Here is a 20,685-nt window from a genome sequence, read left to right as displayed (position 1 = left end):
GTGTGTGTGTGCGTGTGCGTGTGTGTGTGTGTGCGTGTGCGTGTGCGCGTGTGTGTGTGTGCGTGTGTTCATAAGTGAGCATTGTGATAGAAAATATGTAAACAGATAATGACAAGGTATACATAATTTCTTCCACTGTGTGCCTGTATTCAGGTGTATTTAAACACTGCTTTTCTAAAATTTCAACATGTTCATAATACTAGTTTATGATCAATTTCTAAGTGTGTGTGTGTGTGTTTATGTGTGTGTGTCATAGCTGGCCCTGGGAAATGTGATAAGTGCTTTAGGAGATCAGACCAGGAAGGGAGGTCACGTCCCCTACAGAGACTCCAAACTCACTCGTTTGCTGCAGGATTCACTGGGAGGCAACAGGTACACACACACACACACACACACACACACACACACACACACACACACACACACACACACACACACACACACACACACACACACACACACACTCTATTTTGTTAATTAATTAAATGTTTATTTTTCCAAGCAAAGGGTCACAAAAGTTGATGGTTCCAGCTCCTCCAAAGTGAGGACTTGATGCTTTTCTTTGCCATATATGAGAGTCAAATAAAAATCTTAGGGTATTTTACGGTCAGTCAGATAAAACAAGACACTTGAAGTCATGTTGGGCTTTGGGAAATTATAATGGGCATATTTCACTATTTTCTGACATTTTATAATCGATACTAAAAATAATTGTTAGTTGCAGCCCTAGTGCTCAGGTTTAGTTATTGACAACCGTTAAAAAGTTTTTCCTCAATCCCACAGTGGGACAAAATATAATAGACGCACAATGAGTATTAAATGGGCTTCAGTTATGCTCATGGTAACAGCAAGAAATTCACACTCAACCTCAACATTCTTCTTGTACTGCATGAACAGTTACCTACAACCCCCACCTTTCCTTCCTCTCCAGTCGCACAGTGATGATAGCCTGTGTCAGTCCGTCAGACCGGGACTTCATGGAGACGCTGAACACACTGAAGTACGCAAACCGTGCCCGAAACATCAAGAACAAGGTTGTGGTGAACCAAGACAAGACCAGCCAGCAGATTAGCGCCCTGCGTGCTGAGATAGCCCGACTTCAGATGGAGCTGATGGAGTACAAGGCGGTGAGAGATGGAGGGGGAGATGGGAGTGGAAATGGTAAAAGATTTGAAAAATTAAAGACAAGGAGAAGCTCAGAGAAAAAGATAAGAGGGGATGAATGAAAGGGGGGAAGACATGGAATGAAAAGTGGCAGGTCTAGGAGGAGGGCTGACACATGGCTGTCAGTGTAACTGATGCAATGAGGCCGTAAGAGAGGGATGAAAGGAGTGACATGATGGATGAAGCTGAGAATAGTAACTGAGCAGAAGAAGAAAAAAGACAAAACTAATTGTAAGAGAAGATGGTATTAAAGGAACAGCAGAGGCTGTGCCTGCAGCAGCAGCTTATTACTATATCAGGTTAAAGATCATTACTGGAACACACATCCATTTATGTACAAACGCAGCCTGAGTATGAAGGAGATAAATCGGTGCAACCTCAGCATTTTACAAGGTAATGCAGGGATAGATTGATCCTTCAGCTCAATGTAATGTATGTGCTCATCACCTGATATGGACCATTAGACAGTAGAAACACAGAGAGGAGTATGATACAAGAAAATGTGACATGTAATAGGGAGAAACAAATGCAAAGAAACTCTATAAAGTCTCCACTTTTTCATCAAGTTTGACATCACAAGAAACGACCAATCATTTAGCTGGATTGTCAGTCTATTATGCGATTATGAGTGTTACCACCGTTACTAGAGGGCAGTGAATGTATGACTGTGACGTCGGACTGCGGGCTGACCTCGGTGTGGCAATAAGGGATGTGATGTGACTGGAGTCTGGAAGTAGTGGCGTGTTGGACTGGTGGAGGTAATGATGTCTGCGAGCTGTGACGGGATGAAATAGTGAATAGTCTGTTTCGAAGCTTACACAACAGGATTTTTTCAGTCTTAATCATTCAGAATACAACAGTAGTTACTTGAAGAGCCACACACTGACCAGCTCATTTTAAACAATGGCTTTGTGTTCGGTTTGACTGCAACATCAAGTATATGGAAGAGCGTAGGTCATGAATCAGATTGTTTTTCAGGTCTTACTTTTGTGCCTATAATTGTTTTTTTTTTGTTTGTTTTTTTTTAATCAAAATATTTGTGGTGTTCAGTGTCCCCGTTGCTGTTCTTCATGCAGACTGTTTGCTTCTCTACGCAGGGGAAGCGGGTAGCATGTGAGGATGGTTCAGAGGGGTTCAGTGACCTGTATCAGGAGAACGCCATGCTGCAGAGAGAAAATGACACACTGCGCCTCCGAGTAAAAGCCATGCAGGAGACCATTGACCACCTCAACTCCCGTGTGACACATCTGCTGGCCAATGAGGTCAGCACTCTGCTGACTAAGTCAAGTACGTGAGAAAGATGTGTAATTCCTTTGAATGTCTAAACACCCCGCATGAACTGTTTCTCTTAAGTTTAGTTTCTTTAATCTTTCTTTATTTTTATGTATTGAAAATAAATTAAGTATAACCAGTACTGCATCCTTATTTCACTGAGAGCTTTCTGTGACCCGAGCCGCCTTTTACCTTTGACCTCTAGGTGAGGGTAATGAGGAGATTGGGGCTTTAATCCACAACTACATCCGAGAGGTTGAAGAACTTAGGTAAGAACTCAAAAACCAACGCCATCACTGAAATAATCAAACCCCAGTCTGAAACTGGCTCAGCGTACCTTGACATTCTTTGGCTTTTAAGGCTATAGTTTGACATTTTGGGAAGCACGTTTATGCACTTTCTTGCCAAGAGTAAGATGAGAACATCGATACCGCTCTCATATCTGTTCACTTTGTAGCTGAAGCCAAGAGGCAGTTAGCTAATCTTAGCAGAAAGACTGGGAGCAGGGGGAAACAGGTAGCCTGGGTCTGTCTGTAGGCAAAAGGTCCTCCTAGTGGCACTTCTGAAGCTGAATAATTAACATGTCATATCTTGTTTGTTTAATCCATACCATACAAAAACCAACATGTAAAAGTGGTGTTTTAGACAGAGCTAGCCCTTTTTCCCTGCTTCCAGTTTGAATGCTAAGCTAAGCTAACCATCTCCTGGCTTTAGCTTCATATTGAATGGAAAGGCATGAGAGTGGTATCAGTTGTCTCATCTAACTTGCATTAAAAAAAAGGGAGTAAATATATTTCCCAAAATGCAATCACTTTGTGTTCAGTTTCGATTTCTGTGCTTTGAGTGCGATATAATCTTTTTTTGCCTTTAAAGCAAGACTCTGTAACTTCTGCTGAACATTGGCCTCTGTGACCACAAGACACAGTTACGGAATAATGGTAAATGGTAAAACGTAATGTAACGGTAGCACAAGAAGAGAATAGTGATAAAGTCAGTGAACTGACTCAGTAATGTCAGTTACATAGCAATATCTTTCTAAAGTTTGCTAATGTTAGCTAAAGTCAGCTACCACATGCTACTGGTCACACCAGACCAAGTAAGGCTATAGTGGTACAACTGCTGAGTGTATTGAATTGATCAAAAACTAATTTAATTGCTTATCAGTTTAACCCTTTTGTTTGTTGTTGATGTATATCTTCTTTCTATTCAATAATCTTATACACTGAAAATAACCAGAATTAAGTCCATTTGAATGTTGTGTTTTATTTCACAATCAATTTATTCGCCTCTCAAAATGAAGCAGAAAGAAAACACGATTGAATGAATATATGTATAAAAAACTATCTATTTTTTCTTTCCCTGTCCCTTTCTCCCTCCTCTGTCAGAACCAAGCTTCTTGAGAGCGAGGCCATGAACGAGTCGCTGCGACGGCAGGCAGCGCGGCTTTCCTCCCGTTCCCTGTTCCCTTCCTCCACTCTCAGCCCTGCTCCGGGCCACCCCCCTGGCTCCTCCCCTGCCCCCATGTCCATGGAGGCCGAAATGACGGACGTATTGCGCCGAGCCAAGCTGGACATCGAGAGGCTGAAGAAGAAAGAGAGGAGGCAGAGGAGGATGAGGTGAGGAGAGGAGAGGCGGACGCATGCCAGATGTCACCACAATTTTATATGCTAATTTCAAAAAGTGTTTACATAGAAAACAAATCACGACGTCCAGAGAGCTGTCATGTCTTTATATCTCCAAACATCTCAGCTTTATGTAACTTGAATCTCTCATTTCTCCCTCTAAGCCTTTGTCAATGAAGCTGTACATATTTTAAAAGCTGAAAGACCACGATGTGCTTACAATTGTTCCTTCCCATATATTCTTTGATCCTCATTGCTTCTCTCCTCTAGCTTAAGAGGCACATCACAAGTTGATTAGGGCTTTGGGATGGCCGGCTTCTGAACAAAATTGGGATGCAGCCAGTGCTGAGTAGTAACGCTGGCTTGGACACAAAAAGGTCTAATTCAGTCGGCCAGTGGGTCATGAGAGAGAAGAGTACAGAGCCTAACGGGCTCATTGATGTTTAATGAGATAGAGATGGAAGTAGAAAGGAATTTAGAGATGGGATGGGAAATGAGCAAGATGGTTGTAAAAGAGGGAGCAAAGGGGAGAATGAAGCTGGTAATAAAACGTAAAGAGCTAAAAGGGCGAGATGAAGGTGGACGAGCTGAAGAAGACTTTGCTAATGACTTTAGAGGGCTGATTTTACTGCAAGCACATCACTTGGCAACATTCCCAAAGCCCCATTGGTGGATGTTAGGAGTGTGTGACATCCCACTTGCTTAAAGGAGACACAGTAATGGACAAAAACCATTTGGAATGCTACTTTAGGTGAACTGGATACTGTACCCATACATACCCATAACCATACTAACCAACTGTAACAAGTTTTAAGGTTTTGTGCATTTTTTTCACCATCGGCTCTAATCTGGCTTGACTAACATGCTTTTCTCCTCCTGCAGTCCAGAGCTGGAGAAAGGTCTGAAGAAACGAGTGAAACTGCACACTCAAGAGAACGGGGAGAATGGGCAGAACGGGGAAAATGGACAAAACGGACAGAATGGAGAGATCGATTCGGACGACAATTACACTGAGGTAACGTACAAATTTGTCAGCATTCATAAGCATTTGAAGCCCAAAGATATCAGATTCAGGTCTAATGTCAGTGTTTGTGTGTTTAGGACATCATGTCCCCCCTGCAGGAGGAGAGTGGTTGTGATGAAGATGAGGGGGAGGACGAGGAGGGCAGGGAGGAGGAGGATGAGTTTGACAGCGACGAGAGCCTGGTTGATTCAGACTCAGACTTGGATGAGAAAGGTGTGTTTCTGACAGCTGCTACGACAAAAGGACCAGACCTCTTTCCCATTTATGTCCCGTTTTCTGACAAGCTGTTCTACTTTATCTTCATCTCTTTCTGTCAGGACACCTTTTAAAGCTTTCAAAGAAACACAAGTCCGTTTAGACCTAATGTCAATAAGAATAAAAAACAGACTTTGGGGTGTGGCAGACCAGTTTTGACATTTTTCTTAATACGCAAATACACAACGCATAAAAATGTAGGATGTGTTTCTGACCTTTGCCCCCCGACCTGCAGCTAACTTCCAGGCGGACCTGGCTGACCTCACCTGCGAGATCGAGATCAAACAGAAGCTGATAGATGAGCTGGAGAACAGCCAGCGGAGGCTGCTGATGCTGAAGCTGCAGTACGAGGAGAAGCTCATCCTGCTGCAGAACAAGATCAGAGACACTCAGCTGGAGAGAGACCGCGTGCTGCAGAACCTCAGTGAGCAACATGGGATTTGTAGTTCAAAGATATGGCTGGGTAGTTAAAAACACAGCAGTAGGTTTATCAGTAGAAGAGTAAAAAGTGTCATATAAGGTAAAGTGTCCTCAAAACAGGTCATTAACATTACTACATTGCTCCACAGTGTCCATGGAGAACTACACAGAGGAGAAGGCAAACCGGATCAAGCAGGAGTATGAGAAACGTCTTAAGGAGATGAACCGCGACCTGCTGAAGCTACAAGCAGCACAGAAGGAGCATGCGCGTCTACTCAAAAACCAGGGGAGGTATGAACGGGAGCTGAAGAAACTCCAAGCTGAGGTCAACGAGATGAAGAAAGCCAAGGTAAAGGGAGGAGAGAGGAGAGTCAGAGTGTGGACAAAACCAGATTTTTGAGCAGGAAAAGTAGTGCAGTTTAGGAAGCCTGACCTCAATGCTGTTTCCAGGTGGCACTGATGAAGCAGATGAAGGAGGAGCAGCAGAGGCGGAGGATGGTGGAGGTGAAGAGGAACCGGGAGATCGCCCAGCTCAAGAAGGAGCAGCGACGACAGGAGGTCAGTCATGTCTGTATGTGTGTGTATGTTGCCGGGGATATATTTGCCCTGGTATTGCTGATAGCATTTTTTACTCCACACAGTACCACTGCAAACTAGATCCTAGAGTCTGAAGAAACATTTAGCACACATATTTACATACTGTATATAAGCCTGTTTAATCTGTGTAACAGCTGTTGTGAACATGTTCCAAATTCAGATTTCACTACTATATATATATATGCGCCTATGAATGCACAGTGAAGTCTCTATCTGGCACACTGAAACCTGATTTATATATCATGTACATACTGCACACAGATTGTTGGTATCACGTTTATGTTTTGGAAGAGCAGTACACAATTTACTTGTATCAATATCCATCTTTATTTGTTTTCCCTGGAGTAGAGAGCTTATTAATGAGCATGAAAACATTAACACTGCCATACTGTGGGCCTCATTCATAATCCTTTTATTCAGGGTTTCATCTTAAGTCTTAAAATCCTGTCATGATCAACACCTTGTAGGCCTGTTGTGGAAAAAGCTGCCACATTCAGCCCCGGAATCTAATTAGCATGTGAACAGTAATAAAAAATGTAGATGAAGTAGACTCAGTAATAAACATATTAAAGAACTGTGTCTCTCTCTCTACCTCCTGTCCTTCAGTACCAGATTCGAGCACTGGAGTCTCAGAAGCGGCAGCAGGAGCTGGTGCTGCGCAGGAAGACGCAGGAGGTGACGGCCTTGCGGCGCATGGCCAAACCCATGTCGGACCGCGTGGCTGGACGTGTGGCTCGCTGGAACCAGACTCCTCTGGCTACAGACTCTGGAGCAGAGTTATCAGCTAGCACCACAGCGAGCAGCTCTGAACCCGAGACCGGGAGGACTGTGAGCGGGCTGGTGAGACAGTGGAACAACAAGAACAGTGTGTTCGGATACCAGGGAGAGAGTGAGGGGAGCATGGATGGAGCCAGGGTCATTGGGTAAGATGGGCTGGGATGCATATATTACCACTGTGTCGCACACTTTATCCACTGGTCAGTTAAAAAGTCAGTCAGCATAGAAGCTACGGACTTTTCTTGTTGAACTTTAACTTACTGGATAATGTTTCAATCAATTTCAAAGGCAAAAATTACTTTGTGAAGCAATTATGAAGTCAGAGAAGACTTTAATCTACTTTTTTAAAATAAAGAAAAGAAAGATAAAATAGAATCTATACATTGCCTCATAACAATTTCAAAACACTTCCTTGTCGTGGGAGTAATGGCTGCTGATTCCCATCTCTCACCATCTCTCCCATCCCTTCGTCTCTTCCCAGAAGCAGAAAGAAGTTGCAACGTAAGCCAGCAGGCCTGGGCAGCATTGGGGCAGCGGGCAGAGCCAGCAGCTTCTCCAAGTCAGCCCGTCAGAAGTGGCAAGCCCTCGAGCATCGCATTATGGACATTGTCATGCAGAGGATGACCATCGCCAACGTGGAATCTGATATGAATCGCCTTATCAAGGTAGGAATGGCTTTGGATTAGTGACTCTAGATGGAGGTGGTTCAAAATTCAAAACAGGGTACTGTGGTAAAATTTGCCAAAGCCAATACACACTGAGATGATCAGCAGTAGTAGTGGTGATTAAAAATAGTAAGGGATCAAAATGACAGTTGTACACACTGTAGTAGTTGCAGCAGCAGAACTAGTTTCTGAAGTTACATCAGCAGCTTTTTTGGCTCACATCATCTCAGTGGTTGACAACTGAAAATACAGTGAGTGAGGACCATCCTTTCTCTTTGCTTCATAGATGTAGTATATAGTATATATAAAATCATGCCTTTTTTTTTCTGTGTGTGCATTTGTGTTTTTGTTGAGCCAGAAACGAGAGGAACTAACAGTCCAGCAGGAGGCCCTCTCGCATAAAAGGGAGGTACTAATGGCAGAGGGAGAGGGGCCAGAAGCAGAGGACCGCCTCCTTCAGGAAATTAATGAGGAGATTGAGGTGCTGAACGCCAACATAGACTACATCAATGACAGCCTATCTGACTGCCAGGCAACCATTGTACAGATAGAGGAGACCAAGGTACAAACATTCATACGAGTGCGCACACACACACACACACACACACACACACACACACACACATTGTATTTTTGCTGTCCAGCTGTGAGGAGTATCAGAAGGCCTTAAGTGATGCCTGGTTTTGCCTTTTCTTGCAGGATGAGCTGGACTCAGTAGACACCTCGGTGGTGATCAGCTCCTGCTCCCTGGCTGAAGCACGCCACCTGCTGGACCACTTCCTGAAGGCCTCCATAGACAAGGTGAGTTAACGGAAAAAAATGCATATACTGACCTAATGTAACGATTAAATATAATTTAGTGTAATTGTTTTAGGTATTTTATGCTTTGTTTATATTCAGTAAACTGAAAATGATGCTTTACTGTTATCATATTATGCTACGGGTAAAAGTGTATTGACGTTGCAATGCGCTGAACTCGGTGTTAGAAGTAAGTGAAGTACACGTGCAGTGAATAATGGTTGTGGTGGCATCTAGTGGTGTCTCTTTGTACTGCAAGATGATTTCAGGGGTGTATTTCCTGGTGCAAAAGATCATTAAATACCCCTCAGAAAATTAAAACAACTATATTTACCAGGTTGTCTCATTTCCTGTTTCATGTCTATTACCTAGTCTAAAAGTTTAGTGTTACATCACTGTGTCTGTGCATTGTCGTTTTGACCTTGTTTGGTCATTGTGTGCAGAGCTTACAGGTGGCTCAGAAGGAGGCTCAGATCAGACTGCTGGAGGGCCAGCTGAGACAGACAGATGTGATTGGCTCGTCCCACAATCACATGATCCTTGATGCCCTGCGCGAAAAGGCCGAATACATCCCTGAACTCCAGGCTCTCATTCACAATGTACAGCAGGGTGAGGAGTGGTCTTTGTGTGTCCACGTGTAAGACTTTATATAGTATGTCCCCTTGCAAAAGCTGTTATTATTGTTATTATTTGCTTAACCACATTGACTTCCAGTAAACCATACAGCACACCTCTAAATACAGTACCAAATAAAGTCAGATTAGTATGTCTCTTAATCTACTTGTATTCGCTCTTTTCCTTGTGTCGTCTCTTCAGCACTGTTATTATACATGAGAACATAAATTCTGGTCAGAAAACTGAAAATGTGAAGTCTCAATCAGCCTTAGAGAATGTATTAAAACTGAAAATTGTAGACTGAAAGATATTAAATTGGAAAATGTGGTAGTGGAGTAGGTTGTGGCACATACAGATATACCAAGTGGCGGTGTGTGTTGTACTGCGGAGTTTACAAGTTGTGTGATTTGCTGCTTCCAGAAAATGGTTACGCCAGCACAGATGAGGAGCCCTCTGAGGTCAGCCAAGCCTCTGACAGCAGGTGAGACTGCAGTCTGCTTGCCCACACAACACCGATAAACAACATCCACCTCGTTTTTAAAATCATTTAGTACACTGTGGTATAGTTTTTTTTTTTAATTTTTTTTTTTTTTATCTTACTCAGTGTTAATCCAGTAGAAAATTCATACGAAAAATATGTTGTCCTTTTCTCATGTCTCTCTATTCCCATATATATTTCCCTGACTTTCCTTTTCTATCTTTCTGCAGTGTATGTCAAATGAAAGAATCCAACAGCCAAGATGATTTCAAGATAAAGGTACAGCTGGTTCGTGTTAGTGAAGTGCATGGATGTTTTTTAGCTCTCTTACAGATGTTGTGGAATTAGAGAAGCACTAGTTTTAAATACAGGACTTTCCTGTTTCTTAGGTCCAGTCTCCCTTAATCCAGGTTTTAACATGACTTCTGTATTTCTTCCCAAAAGAGCTTTAATCCTTTTAGAGTCAGTGCTCAAAACATGAGGTAGATCAAGTGCTGCATTTTGCGGTAATTCTAACCTGTCAGACCTTTATAAATCACTATAACACTGCATGTTTTCAGATGATGTAAATATTTTGCTGTAGTGTTTAATTTTTTCCTGTCAACATAATACACACTCCAGTTTGTCTGCCAGAGTAGCTGCTAATCCTGTTTGCAACCATAAGGTGGCAGTATAAGCAAACACTTAAAAATTGTGGAAGAAGCCCTGATATGACACCAATCCCTCTTACTCTCTCGTTAATGCTGTGTTCACTAGGCTTTATTATGTTTTGCACTTATTCTTTCTCTATGCAGCCTTTCTTTGACCCCAGAGTTACTACTTCCCCTTTCCTAGCTTGTTTGTTTTACTGTCTTCACATTCTCTTTGCCCTTTTCCCTCTGCTGAATGATGTTTTCAGGCTGTATCTTTATTTCCTCCTGTGCCTTAATTAAATGCAATCTTTGTCTTTATTTTATGTCCCAGTTTTCCTATTTGGTTTTCCTTTGTCATTTCATTCTCCCTTCTATGGTCCTCTGTAAAACAAGTGATGCACATTTTTCACCTAGATGGAGCCTCGTCTGTCGGCTCAGATGAAGGCGGTGTCAGCAGAGTATTTGGGTCCCATCCTGGATCCCTCATCAGGCAGCAAGCAGAAACACATCACCAAATCCCTGGCCTCGCTGACCGACATCCAGGAGGATGGCCTGAGTCTGCTGACAGGGAGTCTGGGGCTCAGCCTGGCCCTAAGAGACCCTTACCACAGGGACCGGGCATCCCGCACCATCAGCCTGCCTGTCAGGGGACACACCTTGTAAGTCATTAAGATTTGACCTATAATGGTAAAAAATAACAATTACTGAGATGAAGCTGACCACACTCATCCTTAAGAGTTACCATGAAAGGGGAATTATCCAGAGGCTTGGCTCTTGTATATTTGTAGAATTATGACAACACTCCACAAGTAATAATTACTGCAGTGCTGCGAAGGGTGGAACACTCTCTGCAGAGATTCCCAATCTATTTCATCTAATACCTCCGCAGCCGCATGAGATGAGCTCAAGCTCCCTTCAGTGACACCACAACCATTACTGCATTACTTTTAGCTGACTGTTTCAACTATTGATCCATTACTCTTAGATAACATTCAGCCATTTATTCACGAGTTTTATCTATACCATCAACCATTTATTGTTTACTTCTGGCTAACTGTCAACCATTATCCATTTCTTACATAACTATCAACAATTTACGTAATTATGAAAAAGTTCTTATAAATACTTGCATGAATTTCCTACTGCACATTTCCAAGATAAGAACGACTGGAAACCCTTTTAGGTTGTAAAACTGCTTCAGGGAGAAATCAGGGAAATTTGCATTGATCCTTAGGGATGGAAAGCCTGGTGTGTGATTTGATATTTAAAGAAATGAGCCTGTCAGCTGCTTTAATCTGCTAGAAATGCCATTGAATTGCAGAAATCCTTGTTGCTCGTAGAGTCCCAACAGTTTACATAGATGTGTTACATCCTTTTGTGCCAATCACCTGTGTGCTCCTCGAAAGCCTGCTTAGTTTGCTTGTGTGTGTTTGTGTGTGCGTATGTGTCAGTCCCAGGCAGTCTCGGGGTTATGACACTTCCCCTATAACAAGAAGGAAATCTTACGACCGTGCGTACAGGTACATGTAATGCTTAAATTCAAGCTATTTTGTTGGCAAATTGATGCATTGTTTGGCTGCGTAATGTGATTTGCTTCCAGTGCTTTCTAACTATGCCCTTCTTAACTCCTCTTTTCCTTTCTCATCCCTAACCTCCCTCACCCTCGTCACTCTAATCAGGCCCACTGACGGCTATACTCCCCCCTCCTCTCCTCCTCTGAGGACTAGGAACGACCGTAATGTCTTCTCAAGGCTTACCAGCAACCAAACCCAAGGTTCTGCTCTGGACAAGTGAGTAAACTCCTGCACAGATACATACATTCATGCTTTTGTCCTTTTGTTCACACATACGGATCTGATCAATTCAGTCGCACTTAGAACCATTCCTTTCTTTTCCTTTGTTCTCTTCCATGGTTTAAGGTCTTTACTGGCCCTGTAGATAATCTGAAGGTCAGACCTTTTGAGAGGAAAGTGCTTTTGTCTGTGGTGTAGATGAGCCTCTTAAAAGTGTGCAATTCCAACTGTTTATTTTCAGATGAATCCCACCCTTAGACAAAAAGATTTTTTATTTGGCATTAATGTACTCTACATCTGGGGGGGAAAGATGGTGCAAACAATCACAGAATCCCATTGTTACTATAAATGCTCTGAAGAGGCATTGAAGATCTCATCTTCTGAACCACAACCACGGGCTACTCAGAGCTGCTTTTAGCGACACGATCGCTAAGGTGTAATTGCACTGTTTCTCCAATCAATACTTAGGAGTTACCAGGAAACAAATGCAAATCAGGAGGGAAGCAGCTCAGATTGTAACATCCTTTTTAGAGACATACACCGATGTATATGATCTGCATTTTTTTGGCAAGGGAAAGTCAAATACAATTTAATGTTATCCAATAAAAAACAGACCTACAATAAATCTCATAATGTTCAGGTTTTGTTGATAAAATTCCATTCAAATTAATGGTAATTTTTTAAGCTGTAGTTAGTTGTGATGTTGTTTCAAACTTACCTTTATCTATTTTTGTTCTTACATTTACATACATAAAGGTATACATTTACATACATTTACATACATAAAGGTATGTAAACCTTTACATACATAAAGGTAAAAGAATATTAAAAACTCATCTTAAAGTTTAAGTGTGTCCAGATACATCAGATGGAGACACAATGCGGATACGAGATGTTAATGTTAATGTCAGCTGCGAAGGTGCCAGTCGGGGAGTCCAGGAACAGCCATTTCCTTTCCTGCTCAAAATCAATTCCAGGTTTCTGCTCTGAAAAATGTTAGCAGTTAATTTCAGTCAGTGTTTGGCTCTGCTGTAAAGTTGCATGTTTCATAATCTTTATTAATCCGGAACATTTCTCGACTTTATTGACCCATAATTGTTAGCGAGGATGCTGTGTGAAAGGAGCTAGGGTGTCGTGTTTGTGCACATGTGTGTGCCGTATGTGTGAATATTTGTATGTCTTTTGTGCGTTGGAGCCTGTGGGTCCTCATTATCTGGAGCAGGGGGAAGGTAAATGAGTTGGCTCTTGTCATCTTTCCATGCAGCTGTTGTCACTGGTAGCCATTTTGAATTGACTCAGGGTGACAGTGTGGGAGGATATTTATGTTTAGGGTCTTTTATAAGGTTCCCACAGGAGAAGCTTTTGTAGGTTGTAGGAAGATTAAATACTGTGAGGTTTTTTCTCTTCATGCATTTGCATAGTTGCATTTTGATTGAGGGTATTAACATTGTTTTCACATTTGCACTTTTATTTTAAGTGAGGTGTGTGTGGCGTACATTTTTTGTTTACTGGATTGATCACTGGATACGGCAGTTTTTACCCCAGATTCATCGTTTAAACCATCATTTTGACTTTATTCGGTTTCACTGTTCTAACATTACCTAAACTGTTCTAAATCTGCCACTTATTTCATCATCACATGCATACATTCACAGCCTAATTTATTAAAAAATCATTAGAAAGGCAGTGCGAATCATCTGTATGAACTCTGTGTAATTGGGTGTCAAATGAGAAGCTGCCTGCTATGCAAAGAAAGAAGACAGGGATGTGTTCTCAAGTACATCTTTGCAAGTCCACAAAAGCTATTAAAATGCAGTAAGACAGTTTTGTGATTGTGACTGTGTGGATGCATTCTAATTCTGCTTTTCTTTCTTTTTTTTGACTGATTCAAATTTGAGCAGATTGGTTGCCTATGAGACTGGGTTCAAGCATTTGACATGGATTTGAAAGACACATGAGAATGAGGAATATGAATTTTAAACAAAGTTTTTTGTTTTCCGTTGGATGAAGAGGCTTTGAATTCCACATCCACGTTTTCAGATATCGGATATAAGTATGCTAATAGCCACCATGGCCAGAAGTAAATATCAAGACATGCAGAAATTTCTATCACCTTTTAACACCATTGTTCTCTTCAGATGTATCCAGAACCATTTTGTTCTATTATTCCATGGTCAGAGTGTAAAGCACAGGCTCTCATGGTGACAAACCTGAGGCTATAAAATATTTACAATATAATAACACTTTTATTGCACTGTTGCACATACTTGCCTTTCCCTCTGAGCTATTGTGGAGGTATGGGTGTGGTTCGGATTTTTTCCCTTGAGAGCTTTGCGCGGGCTCATCTGTGAGTTTGATTGACACCCTTACCATTCATTCGACTGGATTTTCCCTCCTGTAAACCCTGTTTGCTGTCCCTTACGCCTTTTTCTATACTAATTCCCTAATTACGGCTGGAAAGAGTAGATGTAGGAGGGTACGCTGACAGCATGGGAGTCGTACGTAGAGGACAGAAAAGTATAGCTTGTATTGTGCAGTTCTTTGACCTCTGTGTATGACTGTCCTGGCTTCAGTGCTTCCTCCTTGACTACTTCCCTTTTTCTTTCAGTAACTTTTTTTCTTCTTTTTTCAAATGAATCCTTTGACATTTTGAGAAATCCGCTTATCTGCTTTCTTGCCACAAGTTTGCTAGATGAGAAGAATGATACCACTGCCATGTCTGTACGCTGAATATGAAGCTACTGCTAGTTAGCTTAGCTAAGCATAAAGACAGAAAAAGGGGAATAAGTTAGCCTGTCTAAAGGTAACAAAATCTGCACTTCAAAGCTCACTAATTCACACTTTTTATTTGGCATGTTTAATCCATGCAAAACCCAAGGGTTAAAAAAGACATGTTTTTGTTTTAGTCCAGCACATAACGCACTAAAACCGCACGTCGTTTCTACACATTGTTGTTTTTATGTGCTGGTAGGCAGATTTGTTACCTTTGGAGAAAGCCAGACTAGCTGTTTCCCCGTTTCCAGTCCTTAAGCTAAGCCTAGCTAACAGACTGACATTTTATACTGAACAGACAGAAATAAGAGTGGTATCAGTCTTCTCATCTTTCTCTTGGCAGGAAAGCAAATAAGCGTATTTCTCAAAATGTGTATTTCTGTTTCCACTAGTCCAAGTCTACTAAACCAGCCTTTGATTAGTGTGGGTGTACCTACAGTAAAAATGATTTATCAAAGAAAACATCAGCAGACACTGGTCAAAGAATACGGCCTGTTTGGTGGTTACCTTTTAAGAAGAACATTTCATGGCAAACTGCCTGATAATCACTGGACAGGCTTTATTGTTGACTGAGCTTTCCTGTCAGTTTGCTCACTGCTTTATATCTAAAACCCTTCCTCTAGTCACTCCTTCCTTTAACCCTTTGCCAGTAACCCTTCTGTCTTCCCTTATCGTGTTTAACCCTTTCCTTTTCCTGCCCCACCCTCCCTCTCCTTGCTCCTCTTCTGCCTCCAGGTCGGATGACAGCGACTCCTCGCTCTCCGAGGTGCTCAGGTAGAGGAACCTTGTCTGTCACTCTCTGTTTTCCCATTTGCCTGTTAACTCAACTGGCGTCATCTCGTCTCCACCAGTGCTCGGTGCCTCGCCTGGCCGCTCCACCTCTTCCTCATTTATCTCCCTTTGCGGGTGGGGTCGTTGTGGTGCATGTTTTAAATAGAGGCGGCTTTCTTGACCAGCTGGCCTTTTCACCTGTGTGATTGCGTCGTGTTTTTCCGTGTTGTTGCTCGCACGGACAACCTGAATGAACCTTATCACTTTTTTACAGGCTGTGGAAAAACAAACATTAAAATGTTGCAAGTAATATTTTAAGAAAACCTTCCCATGACTGTAGTAACTACCTGATACTGTGATTAATCATCTGTAAGATGAAGTCACTTCCCTTATTATGTGATTACAGTTTCTGTAAAGACTGTAGTACAATGCTTAGAAAAATATAGGAGTTAAATCAATAGTTTGACAGTTTGGGAAATATGCTTATTTGCTCTCTTGCTGAGAATTACATGAGAAGATCAATACCGCTCTGATATCCTAAAGGTAAATACGAAGCTACCGCCAAAGACATGAAAATATAGTCCATCTTCTCATTTAAGATTCTGTAATAAAGAGAATAAGCTTGTTTCTCAAAATACCAAATTATTCCTTTAAGACCAATAAAACACAATAATATGATTCATGATAAAAACAGAATGTTCTCCTCTTCATTCTGATCCTTTCTGTTTCTGTCTTCATCACACACACATGCACAAATAAATGCACCTCTCACCGAAGCCCTTGTGTCTGTTTTTCTGTGTACTGCAGAGAGCACACACTGACCTTCCTCTATGTTTTCATTAATCTGCCTGTCTCTTGGTGCTTGGCCCTGCAACGTCCATTAGCAGCTCTTACATAGTGCATAACACAGCCCACTATGATATCTCCCACAGACAATTTCTACCATTTGGAGCAGCGCACAGCTTTAAGAAATAGAGTGCTGCATTAAACAGTGTTATAGTAAGTTGCAGCACATTTCCTTATAGAGGAAAACAAGACAAACTACAGTATAAGAAAGTATTCAACATACTACAAAGTAATGGTTTCCTGGCAGATAAATGAAGTAGTCTTTACTGTTTTCAAACAAAAGCCGTAAATTGTAGTTAGAGAGGTTCTGATAGTATAGGAAGGTAAAAAAATATTATGTTTTTAATAATTTTAAAGCTAAATCTAAATCATTGCTTTAACACCAGGACAGCAATAAGATTAACTGAATTCACATTACAACCAGTGAGGATGGAGCTCAAGACCTTCTTCAGACGACATGATTTTGTAAACAGCCTTTGGAGTAATAAGGTTCATTCAAATGGAACGGCACCCCAAATTCTCCATCTCTTATTTTCTCAAATCTTCCTTCCCCTATCTTCTCCATTTATTAAAAAAAAAAAAAATCATATAAATACAACTGTCATATGTACATTTTTCTCCTCTCCTCTTATTATCAAAGCTATACCCTGTTTTCAATCATCAGTCTTTTAAGAAGTGGAATTGGACCAAAAAGAGAATGGGACAGTAAAATGAGACTGTGATGCTGTGTTCACGTCCTACACCTGCCGTCACAGTCAGGTTTTCGCAGCTCTGCAGAAGCTGATAACCTGACTATGTTATCGAGTTGTTACATCTCTCCACTTATCCACATGTACCACAACCCCTTTTCCCTGGGTCCTGAAAGGCATTTGGCTGTTTAGGGGCTGACCTGAGAGTCAGCTCCCACCTGACTGGTGGAGAATGGATGCTGCATGTGGTGATGATGATGCCTCAGGACGCGGTGCTGTGGTTTATTTTTGAGTTGGAGGCCGCTTTGGAGTTGGACTACCAGGCTGTGGTTGTTGTAAAAAAAAAAAAAAATTTTGAGCTTATTCTGTGCAAGTCGGTTTTCTTTTGTTTTTGTTGTGAAACTTGGCAGACATGCATGCAGTCTTTTTTACTGGCTGATGATTGATAGCTTTTGCTTTCAGTTGGCATTTTACGCACTATAAAAAAGATACATGAAAAGTATGATTTGGTGTTTAAATTTTGATTTGACGTGTATTTGTGTGTATGTGACATTAGTGTATGTGCAGTCACAGAAGAGGAGCTTCTTTCCATCCTTGAAAAGTGACAAGAACACCCTTCTATATTCTATGCAGAAACAAATCTGTCCCCAGTTTTGTCTGTAATCTCAAATTCTCTTTTCTTTCCTCCTATCCTATGGCTCTCCCTCACTGTTTTGCACTCCACCTCACTCTCCCTCACACACATACACACTAACCACTGCTCCTGTTATTAGGAAGCCCACCAGGGACCAATTTTCCCACATTCCTCCCTCTTCTTCTCACCCTCTCCCTGCTCTGTCTCACTCTGCTGACTGCTCTCCAGGCACTCTGGGACTCTGGCTTGTCAGTGGGACATAGATTGGGAAGGTGGGGAGGGGGGCAGAGGTTCAGCAAGAGAGATTGAGTGCACATAATATAGGAGAAGCTGTGTTTGTGTGTGTGTGTGTGTGTGTGTGTGTGTGTGTGTGTGTGTGTGTGTGTGTGTGTGTGTGTGTGTGTGTTTGTGTGTGTGTGTGTGTGTTTGTGTGTGTGTGTGTGTGTGTCTGTGTGTGTGTGTGTTAGTGATAGAGAGAGAGGAGAGAGACAGAAAGACAAGTTGAATAGGAAAGCAGCTCTGTTGTAGTGCCTTAATTGGGCTGTTTCACAACAAAAAGAAAGGAGGGAGGGGGGAAGTGGAGGCAGGCCAGAGAGATGGAGCAGGTGGGCTTAAACCAACAGGAAATTGTGTGTGTGTGTGTGTGTGCGTGTGCATGTGTAGGGGAGTAATCTGTATGTATTTAGTGAGGTTTGTTTGGGTTTGTATTGTCTCTGTATAATGAAAAGAATTTGTGTGTTTCTGTGTGCATGTTTGTGATCGGCCTGTGTCTTACCGTACATACACCCGTAGATGTGTGAAACGAAATCATACTCACTGACTTATACTGGCGAGAGTGTGACTCTGAATGTGTGTGTGATCTTTAGGGGTGTGATCAATCCCATCGGGGGTGTGAAGGGGGGCCGGACGGCGCCCCTGCAGTGTGTTTCTGTTGCTGAGGGCCATTCGAAGCCAGTCCTGTGTGTGGATGCTACAGATGAGCTGCTATTCACTGGATCTAAAGGTACATATATCACTGAATGTGTTGTTTGCTCATCCTTTAAAAGGTATTTCACATAAGCCTGAATTGGCAGTATGCAGTTGTACTGCCAGTATGTGTCTACTGTATGATTATTTTCTCATTCACTTTGAAGCAAATAATCTACTGACTAGAAAGTCAGAGAAACCCATCTACTGTCCGCCATATATTACATATATGGCGGACTTTATATGTAATATCCACAAATATGTAATATCCACAATATGTAATATCCACAAAGTGTTGTCTTTACATTTTTGTTTGTTTATGGATTGAACAAATGAGATATAAAATGCCAGTTAGTAAACTTTTGGTAGGCATATTTTTAGCTGCTAGCTGGCGGTTTCCCTCTGCTTCCAGTGTTTATGCTAACTTAACTGTGTCCTGGCGCCAGCGCCATACTGAACACACATACAGATGAGAGCCATTTTGACGTTCTCATCTCACTCCTGGAAAGAAAGAAAATATGGCTGTTTCCAAAAACGTTGAACTATATTTTGATATGAATTAAGTTGTGTCTAATTTTTGATTTCCGACAATGATGCATGTAGCATCAAGACAGCTATTTGAGTTGGCACAGCAGCTCTGTGAGCTAAACACTAAAGTCATCATTCAAATGTAATCCAATCCATTGAATAGTTGTTGAGATGTTTCAGTCTGGATCAAAGTGGTGTACTGACTAGCTGACTAGCGTTGCTGTAGAAGCATAATAGTTGCAAGGATAAAATCAGCTGATCAATTTTACGCAATACGATATGGAAGGGAGTGTGAACCCAAAACATGTATCTGTTGTACAGAGTAGGCCTAATTGAACTCCCCCTCTTTCCCCCCTCCTCCTCCAGATCGCACCTGTAAGATGTGGAACCTGGTAACAGGTCAGGAGATCGCCACCCTCAAAGGCCATCCCAACAACGTGGTGTCAGTCAAATACTGCCCTTCCTCCTGTCTGGTCTTCTCTGTCTCCACCTCCTACATCAAGGTGTGGGACATTCGTGACTCTGCCAAGTGTATCCGCACGTTCACGTAAGTTTTTGCCCTGCACCCTGGCAGTTGGAACGGTTTGAAGCTGTCGAATTATAAAAACTGCAGCTCAGCAGGTATTTGATAGAAGTGATTTAGGGATATGCAATTTCTGTCCAGCAGTGTGTTTCAAGTTGATAAAAAGTGAACAATTAAATGAGGGAAAATTTGATATGAAATGCATCTACAGGAAATGACAACTGTAAAATGCATTTTGTACTTTACACTTGTCTCTAAAATTCTCCTAGTTGTTTCTCCCTCTCCTCCTTTTATTCACCTCTTTTCTGTCCCTCCCTCTGACGCTGTTTGGCTTCTTTTTACCCCCACAGCTCATCGGGGCAGGTGGTTTCAGGTGATGCGTGTGCTGGCACCACCACCCGCACAATAACTTTTGCACAGGGTGAGTGCCAGATCAACCAGATAGCCCTCAACCCGTCAGGATCTGTTCTGTACGCTGCTGCTGGAAACATCGTTCGCATGTGGGACCTCAACAGGTACACTACACTATTCTTTGAACTACTCATCCAAACACTAATTAAACCCTTCAGTTACTCATTAATGTATTTATTAATTCCTTTACTGATTTATATTTGGAGTCATCCCCCTATTCAGTGGTTCATTCATCGGTCAGTTTCTTCACAGCCACCTCTAAATGCTTTTAGACGTAGATTTGGATGTATATATTGACTGGTCAGATGTTAATCAACCTGGCAAACATCTGGCAAAGAGATTAAAAAGGCTGTCAAAAAAAGTGCAGGAACCCTGTTATGGTGATATGAAGTGTATAGATGAGCACGTTTTCTGCAAGAACCTATTTGTAACA

The 20,685-nt window shown here is 41.9% G+C and overlaps 1 protein-coding gene across 3 annotated transcripts in view; it reads left to right on the top strand.

Annotated features, from left to right (window-relative positions):
- The window catches only part of kif21b (kinesin family member 21B), a 62,913-nt gene that overhangs the window by 27,085 nt on the left and 15,143 nt on the right, over positions 1–20,685 (top strand). For 2 of the 3 annotated variants that reach the window (XM_040115843.1, XM_040115842.1), the window contains exons 7-29: positions 257–372; positions 932–1,127; positions 2,262–2,451; positions 2,642–2,705; positions 3,822–4,052; positions 4,941–5,073; positions 5,160–5,295; positions 5,573–5,761; positions 5,907–6,106; positions 6,208–6,315; positions 6,961–7,277; positions 7,613–7,796; positions 8,155–8,358; positions 8,496–8,597; positions 9,038–9,203; positions 9,630–9,690; positions 9,918–9,966; positions 10,734–10,978; positions 11,771–11,839; positions 11,999–12,109; positions 18,691–18,827; positions 19,685–19,865; positions 20,192–20,356. In XM_040115843.1, the coding sequence (XP_039971777.1) occupies positions 257–372; positions 932–1,127; positions 2,262–2,451; positions 2,642–2,705; positions 3,822–4,052; positions 4,941–5,073; positions 5,160–5,295; positions 5,573–5,761; positions 5,907–6,106; positions 6,208–6,315; positions 6,961–7,277; positions 7,613–7,796; positions 8,155–8,358; positions 8,496–8,597; positions 9,038–9,203; positions 9,630–9,690; positions 9,918–9,966; positions 10,734–10,978; positions 11,771–11,839; positions 11,999–12,109; positions 18,691–18,827; positions 19,685–19,865; positions 20,192–20,356 (3,554 nt within the window). Of the gene's footprint in view, positions 1–256; positions 373–931; positions 1,128–2,261; positions 2,452–2,641; positions 2,706–3,821; positions 4,053–4,940; positions 5,074–5,159; positions 5,296–5,572; positions 5,762–5,906; positions 6,107–6,207; positions 6,316–6,960; positions 7,278–7,612; positions 7,797–8,154; positions 8,359–8,495; positions 8,598–9,037; positions 9,204–9,629; positions 9,691–9,917; positions 9,967–10,733; positions 10,979–11,770; positions 11,840–11,998; positions 12,110–15,619; positions 15,659–18,690; positions 18,828–19,684; positions 19,866–20,191; positions 20,357–20,685 lie in introns of all 3 variants that reach the window. The other variant, XM_040115844.1, reaches the window with a different exon arrangement.

The sequence above is a fragment of the Xiphias gladius genome, chromosome 21 (genome assembly GCF_016859285.1).
Source record: "Xiphias gladius isolate SHS-SW01 ecotype Sanya breed wild chromosome 21, ASM1685928v1, whole genome shotgun sequence".
Lineage (NCBI taxonomy): Eukaryota > Metazoa > Chordata > Actinopteri > Istiophoriformes > Xiphiidae > Xiphias > Xiphias gladius.
The sequence above is the reverse complement of the archived record's forward strand: the minus strand, read 5'-3'. Positions and strand labels throughout refer to the sequence as shown.